The following is a 19,140-nucleotide window of genomic DNA, read 5'->3' as shown; positions in this document are numbered from 1 at the left end:
TTAGTGTGTGTTACCATCACTCATACTTATTAGTGTGTGTTGCCATCACTCATACTTATTAGTGTGTGTTACCATCACTCATACTTATTAGTGTGTGTTACCATCACTCATACTTATTAGTGTGTGTTAGCGTGTGTCGCCATCACTCATACTTATTAGTGTGTGTCGCCATCACCATACTTATTAGTGTGTGTTACCATCACTCATACTTATTAGTGTGTCGCCATCAATTATACTTATTAGTGTGTGTTACCACTTCACCATACTTATTAGGCGTGTGTTACCATCAATTATACTTATTAGTGTGTGTCACCAATAATTACACATATTAGTGCGTGTGTTACCATCACTATACTTACTAGTGTGTTACCATCACTCATATACTTTATTAGTGTGTGTTACCATCAATTATACTTATTAGTGTGTGTTACCACTATACTTATTAGTGTGTGTTACCATCACTCATACTTATTAGTGTGTGTTGCCATCACTCATACTTATTAGTGTGTGTTACCATCACTCATACTTATTAGTGTGTGTTACCATCACTCATACTTATTAGTGTGTGTTACCATCACTCATACTTATTAGTGTGTGTTACCATCACTCATACTTACTAGTGTGTGTTACCATCACTCATACTTATTAGTGTGTGTTACCATCACTCATACTTATTAGTGTGTGTCGCCATCACTATACTTATTAGCGTGTGTCGCCATCAATCATACTTATTAGTGTGTGTCAGCCATCACCATACTTATTAGTGTGTTACCACTATACTATAGCGTGTCGCCATCACTCTATTAGTGAGCACACCATACTTATTAGCTGTCGCCATCACTCATACTTATTAGTGTGTCGCCATCACCATACTTTATTAGTGTGTGTTACCATCACTATACTTATTAGCGTGTGTCGCCATCACCATACTTATTAGTGTGTCGCCATCACTCATACTTATTAGTGTGTTACCATCAATTATATTTATTAGTGTGTCGCCATCATACACTATTAGTGTGTCGCCATCACTCATACTTATTAGTGTGTACCATCACTTATTTCTATTAGTGTGTGTTACATCACTCATACTTATTAGCGTGTCGCCATCACTATACTTATTAGTGTGTGTCGCCATCACTCATACTTATTAGTGTGTGTTACCATCACTATACTTATTAGTGTGTGTCGCCATCAATTTTATTAGCGTGTGTCGCCATCACTCATACTTATTAGCGTGTCGCCATCACTATTTTATTAGCGTGTGTCGCCATTTATTAGTGTGTCGCCATCACTCATACTTATTAGTGTGTGTTACCATCACCATACTTATTAGCGGCTCATCACTCATACTAATAGTGTGTTACCATCACCATACTTATTAGCGTGTCGCCATCACTCATACTTATTAGTGGTTACCATCACTCACTATTAGCTGCGGTGTCGCCATCACTTATACTTATAGTGTTACCATCACTTACTTAGTGGTGTGTTACCATCACTCATACTTATAGGTGTGTTGCCATCACCATACTTATTAAGTGTGTCGCCACCACCATACTTATTAGTGTGTGTCGCCATCACCTCATACTTTACGTGTGTCGCCATCCTCATACTTATTAGTGTGTGCACCATCACCATACTTATTAGTGTGTGTTACCATCACTTATTATTTATAGCTGTGTCGCATCACTATACTTATTAGTGGTGTACCATCACTGTTAGCGTGTCGATCACTCATACTTATTAGTGTGTGTCGCCATCACTCATATACTTATTAGTGTGTGTTACCATCACTCATACTTATTAGCGTGTGGCCATCACCATACTTATTAGTGTGATGCCATCACTTATCCTTTAGTGTGTGTTACCATCACCATACTTATTAGTGTGTGTCCATCACCATACTTATTAGTGTGTGTCGCCATCACTTATACTTATTAGTGTGTGTTACCATCACTATACTTATTAGTGTGTGTTACCATCACCATACTTATTAGCGTGTCGCCATCACTCATACTTATTAGTGTGTCGCCATCACTCATACTTATTAGTGTGTGTTACCATCACTATTTATTAGTGTGTCGCCATCACTATACATAGTGTGTCGCCATCACATACTATAGTGTTACCATCATTAACTTATAGTGTGTTACCATCACCATACTTATTAGTGTGTCACATCAATTATACTTATTAGTGTGTGTTACCATACCATATTTAGTGTGTCGCCATCACTCATACTACAGTGTTACCATCATACTTATTAGCTGTGCGCCATCACTATACTTATTAGGGTGTTACCATCACTTATACTTATATGTGTGTCGCCATCACTCATACTTATTAGTGTGTGTTACCACCATACTTATTAGCGTGTGTCACATCATACTTAGTGTGTGTCGCCATCACTCATACTTATTAGTGTGTTACCATCACTTATATTTTATTAGCTGTGTCGCCATCACTCATACTTATTAGTGTGTCGCCATCACCATACTTATTAGTTACCATCACTATACTTATTAGTGTGTTACCATCACTATACTATTAGTGTGTGTTACCATCACTCATACTTTAGTGTGTGTCGCCATCACTTATACTTATTAGTGTGTGTTACCATCACTATACTTATTAGTGTGTGTTACCATCACTTATACTTATTAGTGTGTGTCGCCATCACTGTACTTATTAGTGTGTGTTACCATCACTATACTTATTAGTGTGTGTTACCATCACTTATACTTATTAGTGTGTGTGTCACCATCACTATGCTATTAGTGTGTGTTACCATCACTATACTTATTAGTGTGTGTTACCATCACTATACTATTAGTGTGTGTCGCCATCACTTATACTTATTAGTGTGTGTTACCATCACTCATACTTATTAGTGTGTGTTACCATCACTATACTTATTAGTGTGTTACCATCACTTATACTTATTAGTGTGTGTCGCCATCACTATACTTATTAGTGTGTGTTACCACTCATACTTTCTAGTGTGTGTGTTACCATCAATCATACTTATTAGCGTGTGTCGCCATCACTATACTTTTAGTGTGTGTCATCACTATACTTATTAGTGTGTGTGTACCATCAATTATACTTATTAGTGTGTGTCGCCATCACTCATACTTATTAGTGTGTGTTACCATCACTATACTTATTAGTGTGTGTTACCATCAATTATTTATTAGTGTGTGTTACCATCACTATACTTATTAGTGTGTGTTACCATCACTATACTTACTAGTGTGTGTTACCATAATTATACTTATTAGTGTGTGTTACCATCACTTATACTTATTATTAGTGTGTGTTACCATCACCATACTTATTAGTGTGTGTTACCATCACTATACTTACTAGTGTGTGTCTACCAATTATACTTATTAGGTGTGTTACCATCACTTATACTTATTAGTGTGTGTTACCATCACTCATACTTATTAGTGTGTGTCTAACTCATACTTATTAGTGTGTGCTACCATCACTCATACTTACTAGTGTGTGTTACCATCACTCATACTTATTAGTGTGTGTTACCATCACTCATACTTATTAGTGTGTGTCGCCATCACTTACACTTGTCAGTGTGTCCCATTAGTACTCTAAGTCTGCAAGTTATTTAACTTACAGACTATTTGCATCTCCTAAAGGACTCTTGCTAGCAGCTGAGGAATTTTACCAGTACTTGAATGGAGTCACCAGGAGTATCTGAAGTAATGGAAGCCATTCTTATCGGAGGTGAAGAGTACCAGAAGGATGTCTACTTTAATGGTGTCAACAGTCATTAGTACTTGGAAGTTTCAGCAAAATGTGAAAGAGATCAACTGTGGCCGGAGTCTGAGGCACTTGAAAAGGGGCATTAGTAGTAAAAAAAGATCAGCAACCTCATGGGAATCGACATTACCTAAAAGACTGAGCGGCGTCGTATACATCGGCCGGGGCGTCCTGGTCCTGACCCAAGACGATACTTCCGTTGACATCCATCAGGGCGGAGTCCGTGGAGTGCGCCGTGCCACCACGCTCCACATCATCCTGCATGATGGAGGTGTGTGAGTGGTTATAACAAGACTCGGCTGTCTAATCTGAGGTGCTAAATGTTAGTCAGAAACTCTCATGTCCACCTAACAAAAACTTGTATGTCGGTTATTGTCATCGGGATAAACTTAAGAATCAAAAACTAACTTCAATCCTGTAGTGAGCACTGACCTTTCGAGTTCTTTGCGTGTGATATACTATATATATATATATATATATATATATATATATATATATATATATATATATATATATATATATATATATATATATATATATATATATATATAATTATGTCATAGGAGGAAAGATCAGCTAAAACTAATGGCCCATCACTTTTTTGGTAGATTTTGAGTATATATCAACAAAGTATTTAGGTTCAATATTTTGCAGCCTTTGCTAAGAGTAAATTTTAGCGTGAAATTTATCGAAAATCTAGCGTACAACTGCATTAGTGCATTACAATTAGTAGTAGACATTGCTCCTTTGACTTCATTCTTTAACAACCCAACTAACAATATTTTTTCTGTTTCAGATTCTGATGCATTTATAAGTTGATAATATTTGCAGTATTAGCATGTCAGGACGAGGAACCAAATATCCAACCATCTCAGTGCTATCTTGGGTCTGGGAGAGAGCTCCTGAAGTCAGGTTGCCTGCGTTTGAGATGCTTTTGGATGCAGTGTTTTTAATCAGGCAAATCAGTGAAAAGAACCAAGAACTTACACCGTGAACATTGCAATGCAATGCATTGACTGTCTTCAGCACAGTACCTCTATTGCACTCCATTCAAACTCCAGTCATAACAAGTCAGAAGATTGATGGAGACTGCTAGCCAGTTGGGAAAGAGCAGAGATATCTCTCTTGGGAGAGAAGCTTTGCAGTTGGAGACAGCTGCCAACAACTGGACCAGTTATTTGACATAATTACTTACGTGCTAATTGTTCTCTGTCCTGAGTTTGGGATGCGATCGTGACTTGTAAATCCGGGGCCCACATCTCCTGTATTTGCAAGCGTGAACTGAAGATTCCTGTGATCGAACTGGCATTTGTCAAAGCACAGAGAGAAGGGCTTCAGCAACGTATAAAGGGGCTCATGATTTAGCAAGATATTCCGGAGTCAGAGACGGAGGCTGCCACAGAAGACAGAACCAGAAGAGTTGCAGGAGAAAAGACAGAAGGCCCAGGGTGAGGTAAAAAAGGCCGATGATTGGAGTCAAGCTGATTCAGGTTTAATGACTTTATGGCTGATCCGAGAGTGCTGACCAGGAGAATGGTGACTTTGTCCCTAACCCGAAAATAATGGTCTGACCCTTCCAGGCATAAGTTCGAAATAGGAAAGATATATCCAGGCATGACCAGCAACATAAAACACCACACTGGTCTCAGAGAAACTGCAGAGATAGCAACAGCTACACTGGATTGACGATGGTTTGATAACACTGATGATGTTCACCTGGTGATGAGTCATAACAAAGTAAGGAGAGCTCAGGAGAAACTTGTCAGTAACCTAGAGAGCGTTTGATAAGGGGAGATGAAAATGGAATCAATTGTTTGTTCTTTTGATGGGAAGGATGACACTAAAAGTGTTCATGAAAGTTGGAATTCTGACAAGTTGTTCCCTGCCATGGCAGAGGAGGAACACTACTCCTGCTGCAGTAGACAGGAGGGAAGTGTTGTGGCATTTCAACCAGAAGAATGATAGAAACCAGCTGAGATAGTGACAGTAACGGCTATGGGCAAAACAGAGAGAGAGGAACGTAGACCAGACCCTGCAGGTCATTGGAGAGGACAGCACCAACACGAACACAGGGTGGCAAGGGGGGGTCATACAGTGGATAGAGCGGAAGATTGTGAGGAAGCTGGTCTGGATTGTTTGTGACCTCCACACCAACGAGTTGCCACTCAGACATCTGATCCAGGAGCTGGATGGCAAGACTCTTTCAAACAACAGATGGTCTGGTCCTCTTGGCAAGATGCTGGACTCTACCACTGAGTTAGAAATAAATCCGAGCTTTGAAAAAATCACAGTTGGCCCTCCACTCGTTGAGCTTGCACATACTGTCATTGACGACCTGAGTACTGACCAGTACTATGGTTACTGATTTGGTGCCATCAAAACTGGGGTCATGCCTGATTGCTTACCTGCAGATAGGTCCAGTCTCACATTCTAGGTGGCTCACAACGGCTCTCAGGTTCTGCAGAATTTGGGTCGCCATCATAAACTGAAAGGGAACCAGCTTCACAACCTGAGACTTATTGTCCATTCATCTGTGAGTGTCTACTTGCCAAATTGGTTCAACACCAAGGTCAAGTCATCGTTCTCCGAAGGTCCGAGGCATGTTTTCTTCCAGCTTGAGCTCCTGAGGAGTCAGCCAAGGAAGGTTGTTCAGATTGTGGAGCAGACTGTGAGGAGATATTCCTGGTATGCTCATCCTGAGGCAGTTCTGCAGACAATGCTCTGCAGTAAGGATGAGGAGGAGAGAAGAGTGGCAGTCAAAAAGATCTTGGATATGAGACTTATGAGAGGATCTGGGCATGACGAATCAGTTGGTGACGATTCCTTCAGGGTCAGGAAGACTCCTGAAGTCAATCTAGGTGCCAAGACCCTCACTGATCTCATAGATCTGGATAACATCCAGGCTGGCAGTGAGCCCCCTCTTACCTGCAGCCTCACCAATGTTCAAGTCAGAGCTTTCCTGGACAACCCCATGCATGTCCCTGCCTGGCCCTCGCACACCCAGAGTATAGAGCGTTGTGTACAGCAAGTGAGCGAGGCCAGCAGTCACGTGTACAGCCAGGAGAGGAGGGAAGGCTACATCCGAGCTCAGGTGGTCAGCAGGGAGGTGATGAGTAGAAACAGAAGCAAGAAAGACATGTTCTCTATGGTGTGCAGCAACACCGGGTCGTAGTAGTAAAACCGGTTTTTGTATTTGATGATTTTGTTTTCTAAAGGAATATTAAATTTAATAAATGTGTCAAGATCATTCGTTTCACTATTCTGGATCATTTTCATCCTAATAAATTAATCTGATACATTTACTTTACTTTAAATAAGCTATTTAGTGGTGTTGGTAAAAGGGTGGGAATACTGAATTTTCATAAGATTTCAAGTTAAAATTTACCTAGCAAAAAATGAAAACTTTTCAAATCTGAAGATATCACATGATTCTGCTCATAGAACTACATCATTAATACTATGGGCCGATTTTTCAAACTAAAAAAAAAAAAATTCGCCTCCGTATGACACACCCTAATATATATATATATATATATATATATATATATATATATATATATATATATATATATATATATATATATATATATATATATATATATATATATATATATATATATATATATATATATATATATATATATATATATATATATATATATATATATATATATATATATATTTAGACTGAACTATTTTCACCACATCCATATGGTTAATTCTGAATCATTTCTCCCCTTTTGGGGATATATATTTTGTTGATACGTACACACACAACACACATGATCTGCGACCTTCACCTGTGATCTTTGTTTTCAATAATTAAGTTTACATTTCTGGTCTATCGCCAAATTCTTCTGTTAAATTTAATTTTAATAGGTAAATTACATATGTTTTTTTTCCTTTTCGAAATTTGCCAAAGATGATAAGAAGAATCCTTCAGTTGTAGCAGCGATAATTATCACAACGTCATGAAACCTAAGTTATGTCTTTATTACCTAATATCCCAGCTGCTATGTTTCATTAAAGTAACTCCTGCATAATATGGTTCTATCTTTGATCCTTGGCCTAGGACTTGTGATCTTATCCTTTCGAATAGATCTATCCTACTATCATCCTACTATATGACGTGTTTCGTTAAAGCTGACAAATTCGGTTTTGGACATATACTATACATACGTAAACAAAAGCGCAAAGCCAAATAAACACTGTGAAACGATAAGGCCTTTGTTTCTCAGTTGGGGGTTAATATGCCCGTGCAGTTTATATCAAACGCGAACTTCCTTAACTCGACAAGGATGAACTAAGTAGCGTCCAATCCTAAAATATTAGCCATGTCAGAAGACTGAGACTGACATTTTTTTTTTAACCGATTTGTACGTAGGATGTTACCTGCGCGGACCTTAAGCTAAATTTCTGGTCCGCCCACTGCTGGGAAAACCCCAGTTTTTTTTTCTTTCTTTTTTTGGGTGTGATGCTCGGTAAGAAACCATAAAGTTTCTTGCAACTGGTTGGTGGTTAGTCTTTTGGCAACATTCTCTGCTGTGACAGGGAGTGTAAGATTCTCCAAGCTAATTGTGTTACAGGCCACCATGAGGTAGTGTTGCAGTGAGTTTTCTGGTTCTCTGTCGCAGGTCTTACATGTGTGTTCCTCTGGTGGTACTTCTATAACCATTTCCCATTTAGATGGGTAGCCCAGTCTCAATCGGTGAAAGATGCTTTCTTCCCATCTTGTCATCCTTCATGAGTGGTGGTCTCTCATAATTCGTGACCAGATAGTACCACCTGGTCGATCGTGATTCTGGTGTTAATCTTCTATGTTTTTCTATATTCAACTGGGCATTTCGTGTTATTGTGGCTTTCTTTATCTGCTCCTGACTGGGTGGGATGTCCATCTCGATATTTTGCTGTCCTAGAGCAGTCTTGGTAGCATCATCAGCTCGTTCATTCCCTGATATTATGACATGACTGGGCACCCAGTTGATGGTAACTTGCCTATCTTGTCTCTTAACCCTTGCAGTAGGCCAACAACGGATGCTATGAGATTAATGTTGTCTCTCGGGTTTCTACATTGTAGAGTTTTAATAGCATATCATGAGTCAGTGTGTATTACAACATTCTGTTGACTGTTTATGGAAGCGTGTCGTAGGGCTCCAAGTATGGCAGCAAGCTCAACTTGTAAAGTGGAGCATCCACCTGAAGTTTTCCAAGAGACTGTCTTACCCCCTTCTATGGTGAAGGCTGCTCCTGCCTACGTATTGCTGGGTTCTACGGAACCGTCTGTGTAATACACTGTACTATTCTAGTACCTGTCGGAGCTCGTGTGGGTTACAGTCAGCCTTTCTTGTCCCAGCTTCTAGAATGTTTAAGACTGCTGGCGGTGACTCCCGCGGTCCTGGGCTAATTGTATCAGGGACTTTACTAAAGATTGTGTCTTCCAATCTCAGTCGAGTCACAGTGTCAGCTGCGCACAATAAACATGTGTTCTTATCAAAGACATCTCTATTAAGGTTCAAGGCTCTTAAGAGTTTATTCTTGATATCATTTTCCGTTCCCTAATAATTAATTTTGTTGTGAAGCACCCTGTTAATCGTTTCGTTCTGGTTCGGAGAGATGCGAAACCTGACTCCATGTGTAGGTTTTCAATTCTTGTCCATATTGGTGCCTTGACAATGATTCTCAAAGCGTTTCTCTGAGCAACCTCCAATTTTTTCCGCTGGCACTTAGACAGTGTGTTAAAAGCCAGTGCCGCATAATCTGTTTATGATCGAATGGCATACTGTGTGAACAATTTGAGACCAGGTATTGGGAAAGGCGAGTTGTTCCAGCCGTATGTTGGCAGTCCTGTAATCCTGCTGAGCTGCATCACAATCAGCTACTATGCCCTGGTCAAGTGAAACAAACCGTTATAAATAAGGTCGGGAAGTGATAAATAGACAGCATGAAATATGAGGAGCTCCCTGTTAACAAAATTATTTGTGATACTTGTGAATATTGGCACATTAATATATGCTACCAAATAAACCACTCAAACTGGTCGTCCTGAGGGGTGGTGCAGCGTGGACGGTCGTACCGAGACCTGTAGTCTGTAGCACCAGTTTCGAGGTATCGCCGAATCCATCGTGCAGCGGTGTTCCTGTGGACACCAATCCGCCGGCTAATATCTGTGACGCTGAACCCTTCGTTATGAAGGGCAATGATAGCTCCCCGTGTTCCCTCTGAGGTTTCCATGTCGCCTGGCATGTGTAGATCTCTACTGCTTCATATTGCCTCTGTTTTATACCCACGTTCACCGAGACCGAACCCTCGCTCATCATTCAGTCGACACAAAGCAACAATCCGAAAAGAGGAAACAAACACACTGATTGCCAGCCATATGGCAACACCTAGTGGAGGGGGGGGGAGAGAGTTTATGAGGATACACTTACCAACCTTCCCGACATATCGCAGTGTATATGTATTGTTTCGGAACTCGTCGATCTCACCCTGCACCGATACTTTTTGGTTCGAGTGTACAGCGTTCTCAGGATTACGTGGCCTGCACCCACCTTAGGTCCTGTTAGTGTATTCTTTGTAAGATTTGAGGCCTTTGTCAATCCAGATGCCCCATTGTAGGGCAGTACCTTGTATTTGCAAGTTTGTCACCGGATCATTGGATCCAATCGTCGTGGCTTTCGATTTTGGAATTGATATCTCGAGCCCGAGACTCATACATTCTTCACTGATGAGGTGTAAAGCCCTTTGGGCTTTGGTGATCTGGTTTCTGCTTTTTACAACCAGTGCTAAGTCATCAGCATCGCATAGCAGTCCGGTACCTTCTTGAAAGGGAGAGCCGACATAAGTTTTCCATGAGGATGTTGAAGAGAGTCGGACTAAAAGCGCCTCCTTGTGGTGTGCCATTTCCCATCTCTTGACGCCTTTCCGGGCCAGAATGGTTACATTGGCCTGTGCATTTGCTAGCTCAAATGCCTTTCTAGGCCTTATTTTGACCAATCGATCCCATGAGTGTGGCTAAACTGTCTGCAGTGCTGACACCTTTGGTGAAGCCAAAGATGTTGTGGTGAAGTGGTCCAGTTTTCCAGAGAAGTCGTGTAAGGACCATCCTTTCGGAGGTTTTGCCGATGCATGCTGTCATTAATATTGGTCTGATATTCTGGGGAGCATTGGGTTTGGGAATGGGAACGATGTTTGCCCTTTTCCAAGCTGCCAGGTGTCTGCCTGCTGACCATGATGCATTGATAACTGTGAGAAGAGCAAGTTCACCAGCAGGTCCTGCGTTGATGAGTAATGAGTAAGCTATATCATCACTGTCAGGGGCGGTGTTTTTGCTTGTTTTCCTGGCCCTTCTGATTTCCTCTATGGTAAACAGACAGTCTGCATTGTCAGTTTGCTCATGTGCTTGTCTGACTGCTTCTTATTTCTACCGTTGTACTTGTTGTAGATGAAATCTTATTTCAGGAGATAGTTGAGCTGATGACGAGCGTTCTGCAAAGTGCTCTGCCAAACGGCTTGCTTCCTGAAGTGATTGGGGGTGGGCTGGAGCTCTGGGCGGTCTTCCTATTGATGTCCTGAGTTTTCTCCAGAGTTCACTCAGGCTGGTGTGTGCATTAAAGGTTGCACACTACTCGAGCCATTTGACTTCCTTAATTTCTTAGTGATTTTACGAGCAAGTTAGACAGCAGCTCTCAAGAGTTTCACTTCTTCAGAGGAAGGGTACTGTCGGAGATGTCTTCTGAATGTGTTGATTCTGTGACTTTGTTCTCTGACCTCGTCAGTGTAGAACCAGTAGTCTTTGTGGTGTCTATTCGTAGGATTGGCTTTTGAAATTGCTTTCCTTGCTGCGTGTTGTATGACATCAGTAAGGTCTTGGTAGATAGTCAAAGTTCGAATACCATTTTTGTAGTTCATCTTGATATACTTTCCAATTTGCTTTCTTGGTATTCCATCTAGGTGGCGGACGTGGTGGAGGAGGGAGTGGCTCCACTCTCAAAGTAGCTGCAGTTGCGAAGTGGTAGCTGATTTGTCCATCAACTGCCTCCCAGTGGGCTACTGAAACTAGCTCAATGGAAATGAATGTGAGGTCCAATCTACCTCCCAGTATGTGTATTGGTTCCCAAGTATTAATGAACGTGATTTCTGTAACATCTGTCGGCAGTTCTGCTAGGTGTTGACCATCCTGGTTCAATCTTGAATTCGAATTGAGCTTCGGATGATGGGCATCGAAGTCCCCAGCAATGAGCACAAGTTCCTGTGTTGCTAGAGACATTAGTTCACCGGCTTCTTGCCGTTTGGGTTGTGGTTTATAGATGTTGTATACTACAAGACTGTCATTTGCCAGAGGTAGCTGAACAGCTTGCACCTCTACCCCATTTCCATAGTGAACATGTTCTACTTCCCAACTGGGGATGGTTGCCCTGACGAGAATCATGCTACCATGGGAGTTGGGCCCTTTGGTACATTGTACCATTGATATCCAGGCAGACAGGTTTGTTTATCTTTTGACATGAGGGTTTCTTGTAGAATGAAGACATCAACATTTTTGGCTATGGCTACTGCCTGTATAGTATGGCGTTTGTTGGTAAGGCCCTGTACATTCCACTGTATTATCTTGAGGTGACGAGGAGGTGGGCTCTTCCACCATTATCTCCTCGTCGCTGGAGCTGTCGTTGCTCTCGTCGTTCATAGTTGTGTTGGTCTCTTTGTCGTCCATTAGGAAATGTGTGCTCATTGGTGGCTGTTTCTCGGGTACCTACTCGAAGGTTGGACCAGCAGGCGGAACCCCGCTTGTTTTTCGAGATATTTAGATAATTTTTTCTGCTTTGTTCTGGGTATTGTCGCTCTTGTCTGTGATCTTGTGTTTGCTGAAGGTCTGTGATTGCTGTTCTGTTCCTCGTGATCTGTTGCAAGGCTGAGGCTTCACGGTTTTTGGTGATATTTTGCATGCCGAGTTCTCCTTCCTGTCTTGATGAATTAATTTTTGTCCTATAGCCTGGAGGGGGGAAGTGAAGGATTCCACAGTCAGCTGGGGTAGCGTGGGGTTAGGTTTCGTGTTTTTTTTTTCGCTGTTGACTCCCCATGAATCTGCTCTGAGATGCTTCCGCTGTGTTTTGGTGTTGAATTTTTACCAGTGCAATCTTCAGCCTCTCTTTCTCTCTGGGCATGGTGTGCTCCAAGCGTAATGTTTCTTTTGACAGTTTGGGCACTTCACTGTCGTGTCGGCTCCTTCCTTATGTATTTGTATATACATTTCCGTCCTGTGGCCTACGTTGCAAATGCCATATCTCTCATTTTTGTAGCACTTGGATTGGTGATGCCCGAATTCCTGACATTTGTAGCATCGTAGTGGTTTCTGAGCTTTGCCTTGCAGTGTAACACAACACTCTGCCTTGACCATTTTCGGATGTTTCATGATGGCTTCAATAGGTAGTTCCAGAGGCTAACGGAGTAAGGCCATTCTGGTTGTTTTCTCCTCGAGGTGTAACGGAACTAGCTTGAACGTCTTCCCGTTGAGGTTGGTGACCTCGCTGAGGATCTTGGCTGAGTTGTAATCTTGAGGGGCGAGTATCAGGTCTTCAACTAGGTTTGGCTTCACACTGAACTTGATAATCTTGTATTCCAATTTTAGTGCTACCGCTACCTCGAATGCATGATTGAATTCGCTCTCTTTGGGAATCTTGTATTTCATCATACTCGGTGTGACCGAGGACGAATTCACGCTTTGGGTTGGTTATTCCAGGGAGTGGATTGCGAGGGACATACTGCCTAAGTCGAGGATGCTTTCTTCCTTCCGTGGCATCTTTTGGCATTTTCCCTCCATCAGTTACTTCTCTCTCGCTCGCATTATATCAATAAATTTACAGTTCATCGTTGCCCTAAGAGCAGAGCGATATTCACTCCCCCACTCCCCGACTGGGATCGTAGGTTGGTGGCTATGGATTTGCAGCAGAACACCTATCAGCTAAACTCACTTGCCTAGCTCTCACCCCTTTGTGGCCTGTCCTAACGAAAGTTTATGTAAGGTTCGTTACTACTGGGAGAATCAGTAAGGACACTAAGAAATGTGACAAAAAACAAACAATTAAAGTCAACAGACGAGATATATACATCAAAGAGAGAGTGGCGTGTGTGGTGACACTTCTTCTGGAGTTTTAATGAGCATCTTTCGTTGACAGGGGTCGTCAAGTCGATACACACAGTTTTAAACACGAAGCACCCCGCACTGCAGCGCACGATGGAGAGAGGCGGGGGAAAAACGAACTAATAATATTGGAATTTCTTTGCAAACCAGTTATCTGCACCATGTTTATGTTTTATACATATAGGCGCATACTCTGTTTGATGATAATTATATGCAATGTCACTTCCAGAACATCTTATATAGGTAATTATTGACGTCTCTCCCGCCGCCGATTTTTCATAGAATGTAAATTTAAAAACGTTGCAAATTTCAATGTGTTTTGCAGTGGGAATGTCGTAGTTTGGACAAATGTGTTAAAATGGGGTTATTTCTAAATTAATTATAACCTAAGCTTAGATGATTAAAAATACCAGCGTCTGAAGTGTTATTAGAAGACAGCCCCCGGACATATTAAGCATAAAGAAATTACTATAATTTGGTATAATTAAAAAAGAAAATGTGGACGTGAAAGAAGCCGCTCTGACAGAGCATTTCGTAAACAAACAATGATTGTAAGACAACGTCGAACGTAGGACAACATCAAGCTTGGATTGAACCTCCATACTAATTTATCGCCGATAAAGACTAAGTAGTGTCACTAGTGCAAGCTTAGGCCCAATTATCTACCAGATGAAGCATTTACACAGGAAATGAATATCATATCCGAACTCAGTGACGAAAATATAGCAAGAAAAGATCCACGAAAAAAATTGGGCTGTGACGGAAAAATCGTTAATATTAACCCTCATATATAAAACTATTGCTGGTTTTGGTTCTAACAGACAGTAATATTTATATAAATGTGGGCTGCATACATTGTTTATATAATTATAGCTCCCACGGTAATTAAACTACGAGCAAGTGTTTAGTAAATACTGATGTAAGTGACAATACATTACATAACCTCAAATGACCTCTATGCACCACTGCCTAGCTGAGGCCAACAAATAACCAGCCGGTTACACTCAGTCAACTCAGGTATCTCATACACACCACAAGAAGGCCGCTACAACTCGCTTCAAACTGTACTACCAGTCATTGTTCACAGTGTTAGTTACGGTGATATCATATATTAATTGTGCATCGAGTATTTTTATAATAAAAATATAATTCTTTGTGTACTTCTGTGTGACCAATCTACTAGATCTTTTAGGAAACATATTACCAGGTGCATAGTGGTATACATAAGGTGCCAGCTTTAATATATGAACTCATATTAACTCTAAGACCAGTGCTTTATGCTCATGCTTCAAAGCAATTATTCAGCAGTTTTTACGCTCTTTATATTTACATATGTGATATTCACCAGTGAGAGACAGATTACCGTTTAAGCTGCATAATGCTACATCACAATGTACAAGTCGAAACTGTTCTGTTTTTGAGTGATTTGTTATTTTATCACTTGTAAGTGGTAACACTGTAACCATCACCCATCCGCCCCTTGGTGAAACCACCTGTACCTGTCAGAAATACCATACCGTAATTTCCTACCGAACCCTCGATTTTTTTCCGTACCGTGCAGTATGGTAAGAATATCGTACCGTAATTCCATACCTTTTCCGTACCTTTAAGGAAATGTATTTTCAAAAGTGAGTCAACTAAATATCTATACCTCCCTTGGCTTTTGTAGACATAAGCACTAGAGTACTAGACAATGCGATTATTCAATATAAAGGGCTTTTAATTCTATCAGTGGTAGGAATGCCTTTTTACTTTCGATGAAACTTCCTAACAGGAACTATAGAGCCAGCTGATCTATTCCAACAAAGCGCGCGCACACACACACAACTCGGCTCCCAACTACACCCCCATCCAGGATTTATAGAAGTCTCCAAAAGTGAGCCATCAACAACCACGTCACCATCAACCATACCAAGACCTTCGTTATGCACATCAACCTCTCCTCCGACCTTCCTCCATTACTTTGAGCCCCAACATACTCCAGGTTGTGAGCTACACTAAGCTCCTCGGCGTCACTATAGATAACAAACCAACTTGGAAAACACACGTCAGTACACTTGTCAAATCCTCCAGTTTTCGTCTCCATCTCCTCCGCCGACTCAAGTCCTTCAGAGTTCCCAAGCTCACCTATGCCTCCTCTGCCTGATCCTCCTTCCTATATGCCACACAACGGAAACACCTAGAAAAGTGCAAAAGAGGGCATGCAAGATTATTCTCTCCCCCTCCTACTCCACATATCAAGAAGCGCTCATCACACTGACCCTCTCGGCTCTCTCTGATCATCACCACGACCTCATTTGAAAATTTGGTGTGAAGCTTCTGCACCATCCTCGACACCAATTCCTATTTCCATCCAAGATCCTTCGTGGGCGCATTGCTGTTCGACACCACAAGCGCATCCAGCCCAAACAAGCGCTTATTGATCGCTATAAGCACAGCCCAGTTCCAACCATTGTAAAAATTATCAATCACTCGTAATTAACCAGTGTATTCACTCCCAGCCAATCTTACCTTCTTGCACTGTCAATAAGTTGAAGTGTCCTAAAGCAGGGGTGTCAAACATGCGGCCCGTGGGCCGAATGCGGCCCGACAGAATCTTGCATGCGGCCCGCAGCCCATTTGCTGCTCCAGCCTTACCTTGAGAAGCTAAAACTAAATAGTGAGTGTATCCCTCAGCTGAATAAAATAGTCTGCTGTTTCCTAGAACAAAATACTCAAACAGCATCAGCTTTTTGAACGGCAACTATCAGAGTGTAATCTTTCTCACTTTCCGACCTTGAAGTCCGTGCAAGGCACACCTGAGTTTCATGCTGATATCAACACAAAAAAGTACTGCATCAAGATTTCCAAATTAATGAATGAGTTCCAAGAAGGATTTGCCGACTTTAAAAGACTTGAGAAGGATTTTTTTCATTTTTCGGGACCCATTCTCTGTTGGTGTTAATGAGGTGACATCTTCAGTTAGAATTAATTGAGCTCCAGTGTGATTCTGTGTTGAGGAAAATTTTTCAAGTGTTGATGTTGGCACATTTTATCAATATTTTGGACCATATTATCGCAGGATTAAATGTTTTGCCTCAAATATTATGTCAATGTTCGGAAGTACATATGTCTGTGAACAATTCTTTTCTGTGATGAACTTGAATAAGTCTCGGCTTCGGTCTCAACTTACTCATGTGCACCTTAATTCAATACTGAAGGTTGCTACAGCTCAGTCGTTAGTGCCAAACTTTGATGCACTGGTCCATACCAAGAGGTGCCAATTATCAGGAAGCAGCAGCAGTAAACAATAAGATTGATCAAGGTAAGTAAACACTTGATTTGTTTGTTTTTAAGGGTTTCGCACGAACGCAGACTAAATCCACCTTTCTTATTTTGTCGTACTACTCACCTAAGAGGTGATTGCGAAGTGCTCATAATTATGTTACTTGGCCCGCATACTGTGTACTCATATTAAATCTGGCCCGCCTTGGCAAATGAGTTTGACACCCCTGCCCTAGAGTATAACCTTCTCCCCGACTGAGGGGGAGGATCACACCGCCCGCCGTCCCTGGAACCCGCTCTTCATGAACTGGACACGGTGAGGACGTGGACTGATCAGGTCTGTACTGAAATCCAAGCTGTGCCGCGAGAGCGCACCACATACAATATTATAGTTTTTATTTATTTTTTATTTTTAGGTTAAGGTGGGGAATGGAAGGAAGGCATGCTGGGGCTCAAAGCACAGCCAGACATGAGGGATAGAGAAGTCACAACATATAGTCGTGGGGGGAAAGGTTGGAAAAGAAGTTAAATGAGTTAAACAGAGGGGGACGACACCCCTTGTTTTACATATTACAGAGTTTGTTGGCTAACTAATAAGCTAACATAGGATTTAGGATGAGGTTGCACAATTTTACAATTACAAGTTTATTAAAATCTTATACTGTATTACGTTATGGACTCACTAGATTGTGGCTTGTTAAATGTGAACTTATATCATCTAAGTTTCAATCTAAGGTGGATCACTGTGGCGGACATAGATGGGTCGCGGGTTGGGTTGTTGGAGTGCGGGCAGACTCCGGGGCCGCCAGGCTTGGGGTCGCCCTCCGTTGATGTCTTCCCCGCGTAGGTGGTCTGGGCTGTGAGTGTCGTCCTGGAGCTTGTCCCAAACCTTCTTCCCTAGGCGATGGAACATGACGTTGAGGGCCTCTGTTTTATTTCTTAGGTGGATGGTTTCCACTGTCTCCTGATAGGGTGGCGCTTGGCCACTGGCTGATCTCAAACACTTGTTTTGGAAGCTCTGTAGTTGTTGTAGTCTAGTCTTCCCGAGTGTGACGAGTGGTATATGTGGGTACTCCAACACAGGCCTCACCAGTGCCTTGTACAGGTGAACTTGTATTTTCTCAGGCATCAGTTTAAAACGATTTAATTTGGCTGCGGCGACTTTGGCTTTATTTAGTCTGTTATTCACGTGTGGAATGATGCCCGTCCGAGAGATGATGAGGCCGAGCAACCTACCTTGTTTAGAGTATTCAATCTCTTCGTCGTCGATCATCAATGGCGCCGGTTTGAATTTGGCTATGGGTATGACCTCGAATTTCGTTTTGTTTGTTTTTATTTTCCATTTAGTTTCATACTCCGAGATACCCTCTATTGCCCGACCAGTGAGTCGCGCCATCCTTGCCGTGGACCTTCCTGGGCAGGTGACGATCTGTGTTACATCGTCGGCATACATGACGTACTCGCTGCCGACGATTGGGGGTGGCAGGTCAGCCGTGTAGAGCGTGTAAAGGGTTGGTGAGAGACAAGAGCCCTGAGGCACGCCGCTCGATAGTGAGAATTCTTCTCCAAAATGTTCTTGCATCTTGATTTTGGCTCTGCGGTCCGTAATGACGTTGCACAGCAGGCGCGTCAGATTTTCGGGTGTCCCCAGTTGTATGATCTTATACTGCAGCCCCGCGTGCCAAACTTTGTCAAATGCCTTGCTGACGTTCCTCAGTACTATGTTGCACTGCAGGCGGCCAGTCATGGCATTGGCGATCTGCTCGTAGGCCTGAGCTATGGAGGTGGATGTGCCTCGGTACTGGCGGAAGCCGAACTGGCGGGGATTATGCACGTCTTCGTCCTCCAGATACATCCGCAATCGCTTGTTTACTATTTTTTCGAAGATTTTGGCAGGTACCTCTAGCAGCATATTGGTCGAAAGTTTTTGACTTTGTTTTTAGGCTTCCCTGTTT

The 19,140-nt window shown here is 41.9% G+C and overlaps 1 protein-coding gene across 1 annotated transcript in view; it reads right to left on the bottom strand.

Moving 5' to 3' along the window:
- Window positions 1-19,140, bottom strand: part of LOC121865361 — a 202,374-nt gene that overhangs the window by 141,052 nt on the left and 42,182 nt on the right. The window contains exon 4 of the mRNA XM_042364698.1: window positions 3,914-4,041. Coding sequence (XP_042220632.1) covers window positions 3,914-4,041 — 128 coding nt within the window. The remainder of the gene's footprint in view (window positions 1-3,913; window positions 4,042-19,140) is intronic.

This window comes from Homarus americanus, unplaced genomic scaffold (assembly GCF_018991925.1).
Source record: "Homarus americanus isolate GMGI-L3 unplaced genomic scaffold, GMGI_Hamer_2.0 scaffold15667, whole genome shotgun sequence".
Taxonomy (NCBI): domain Eukaryota; kingdom Metazoa; phylum Arthropoda; class Malacostraca; order Decapoda; family Nephropidae; genus Homarus; species Homarus americanus.
This window is presented reverse-complemented; position numbering and strand designations above follow the sequence as displayed.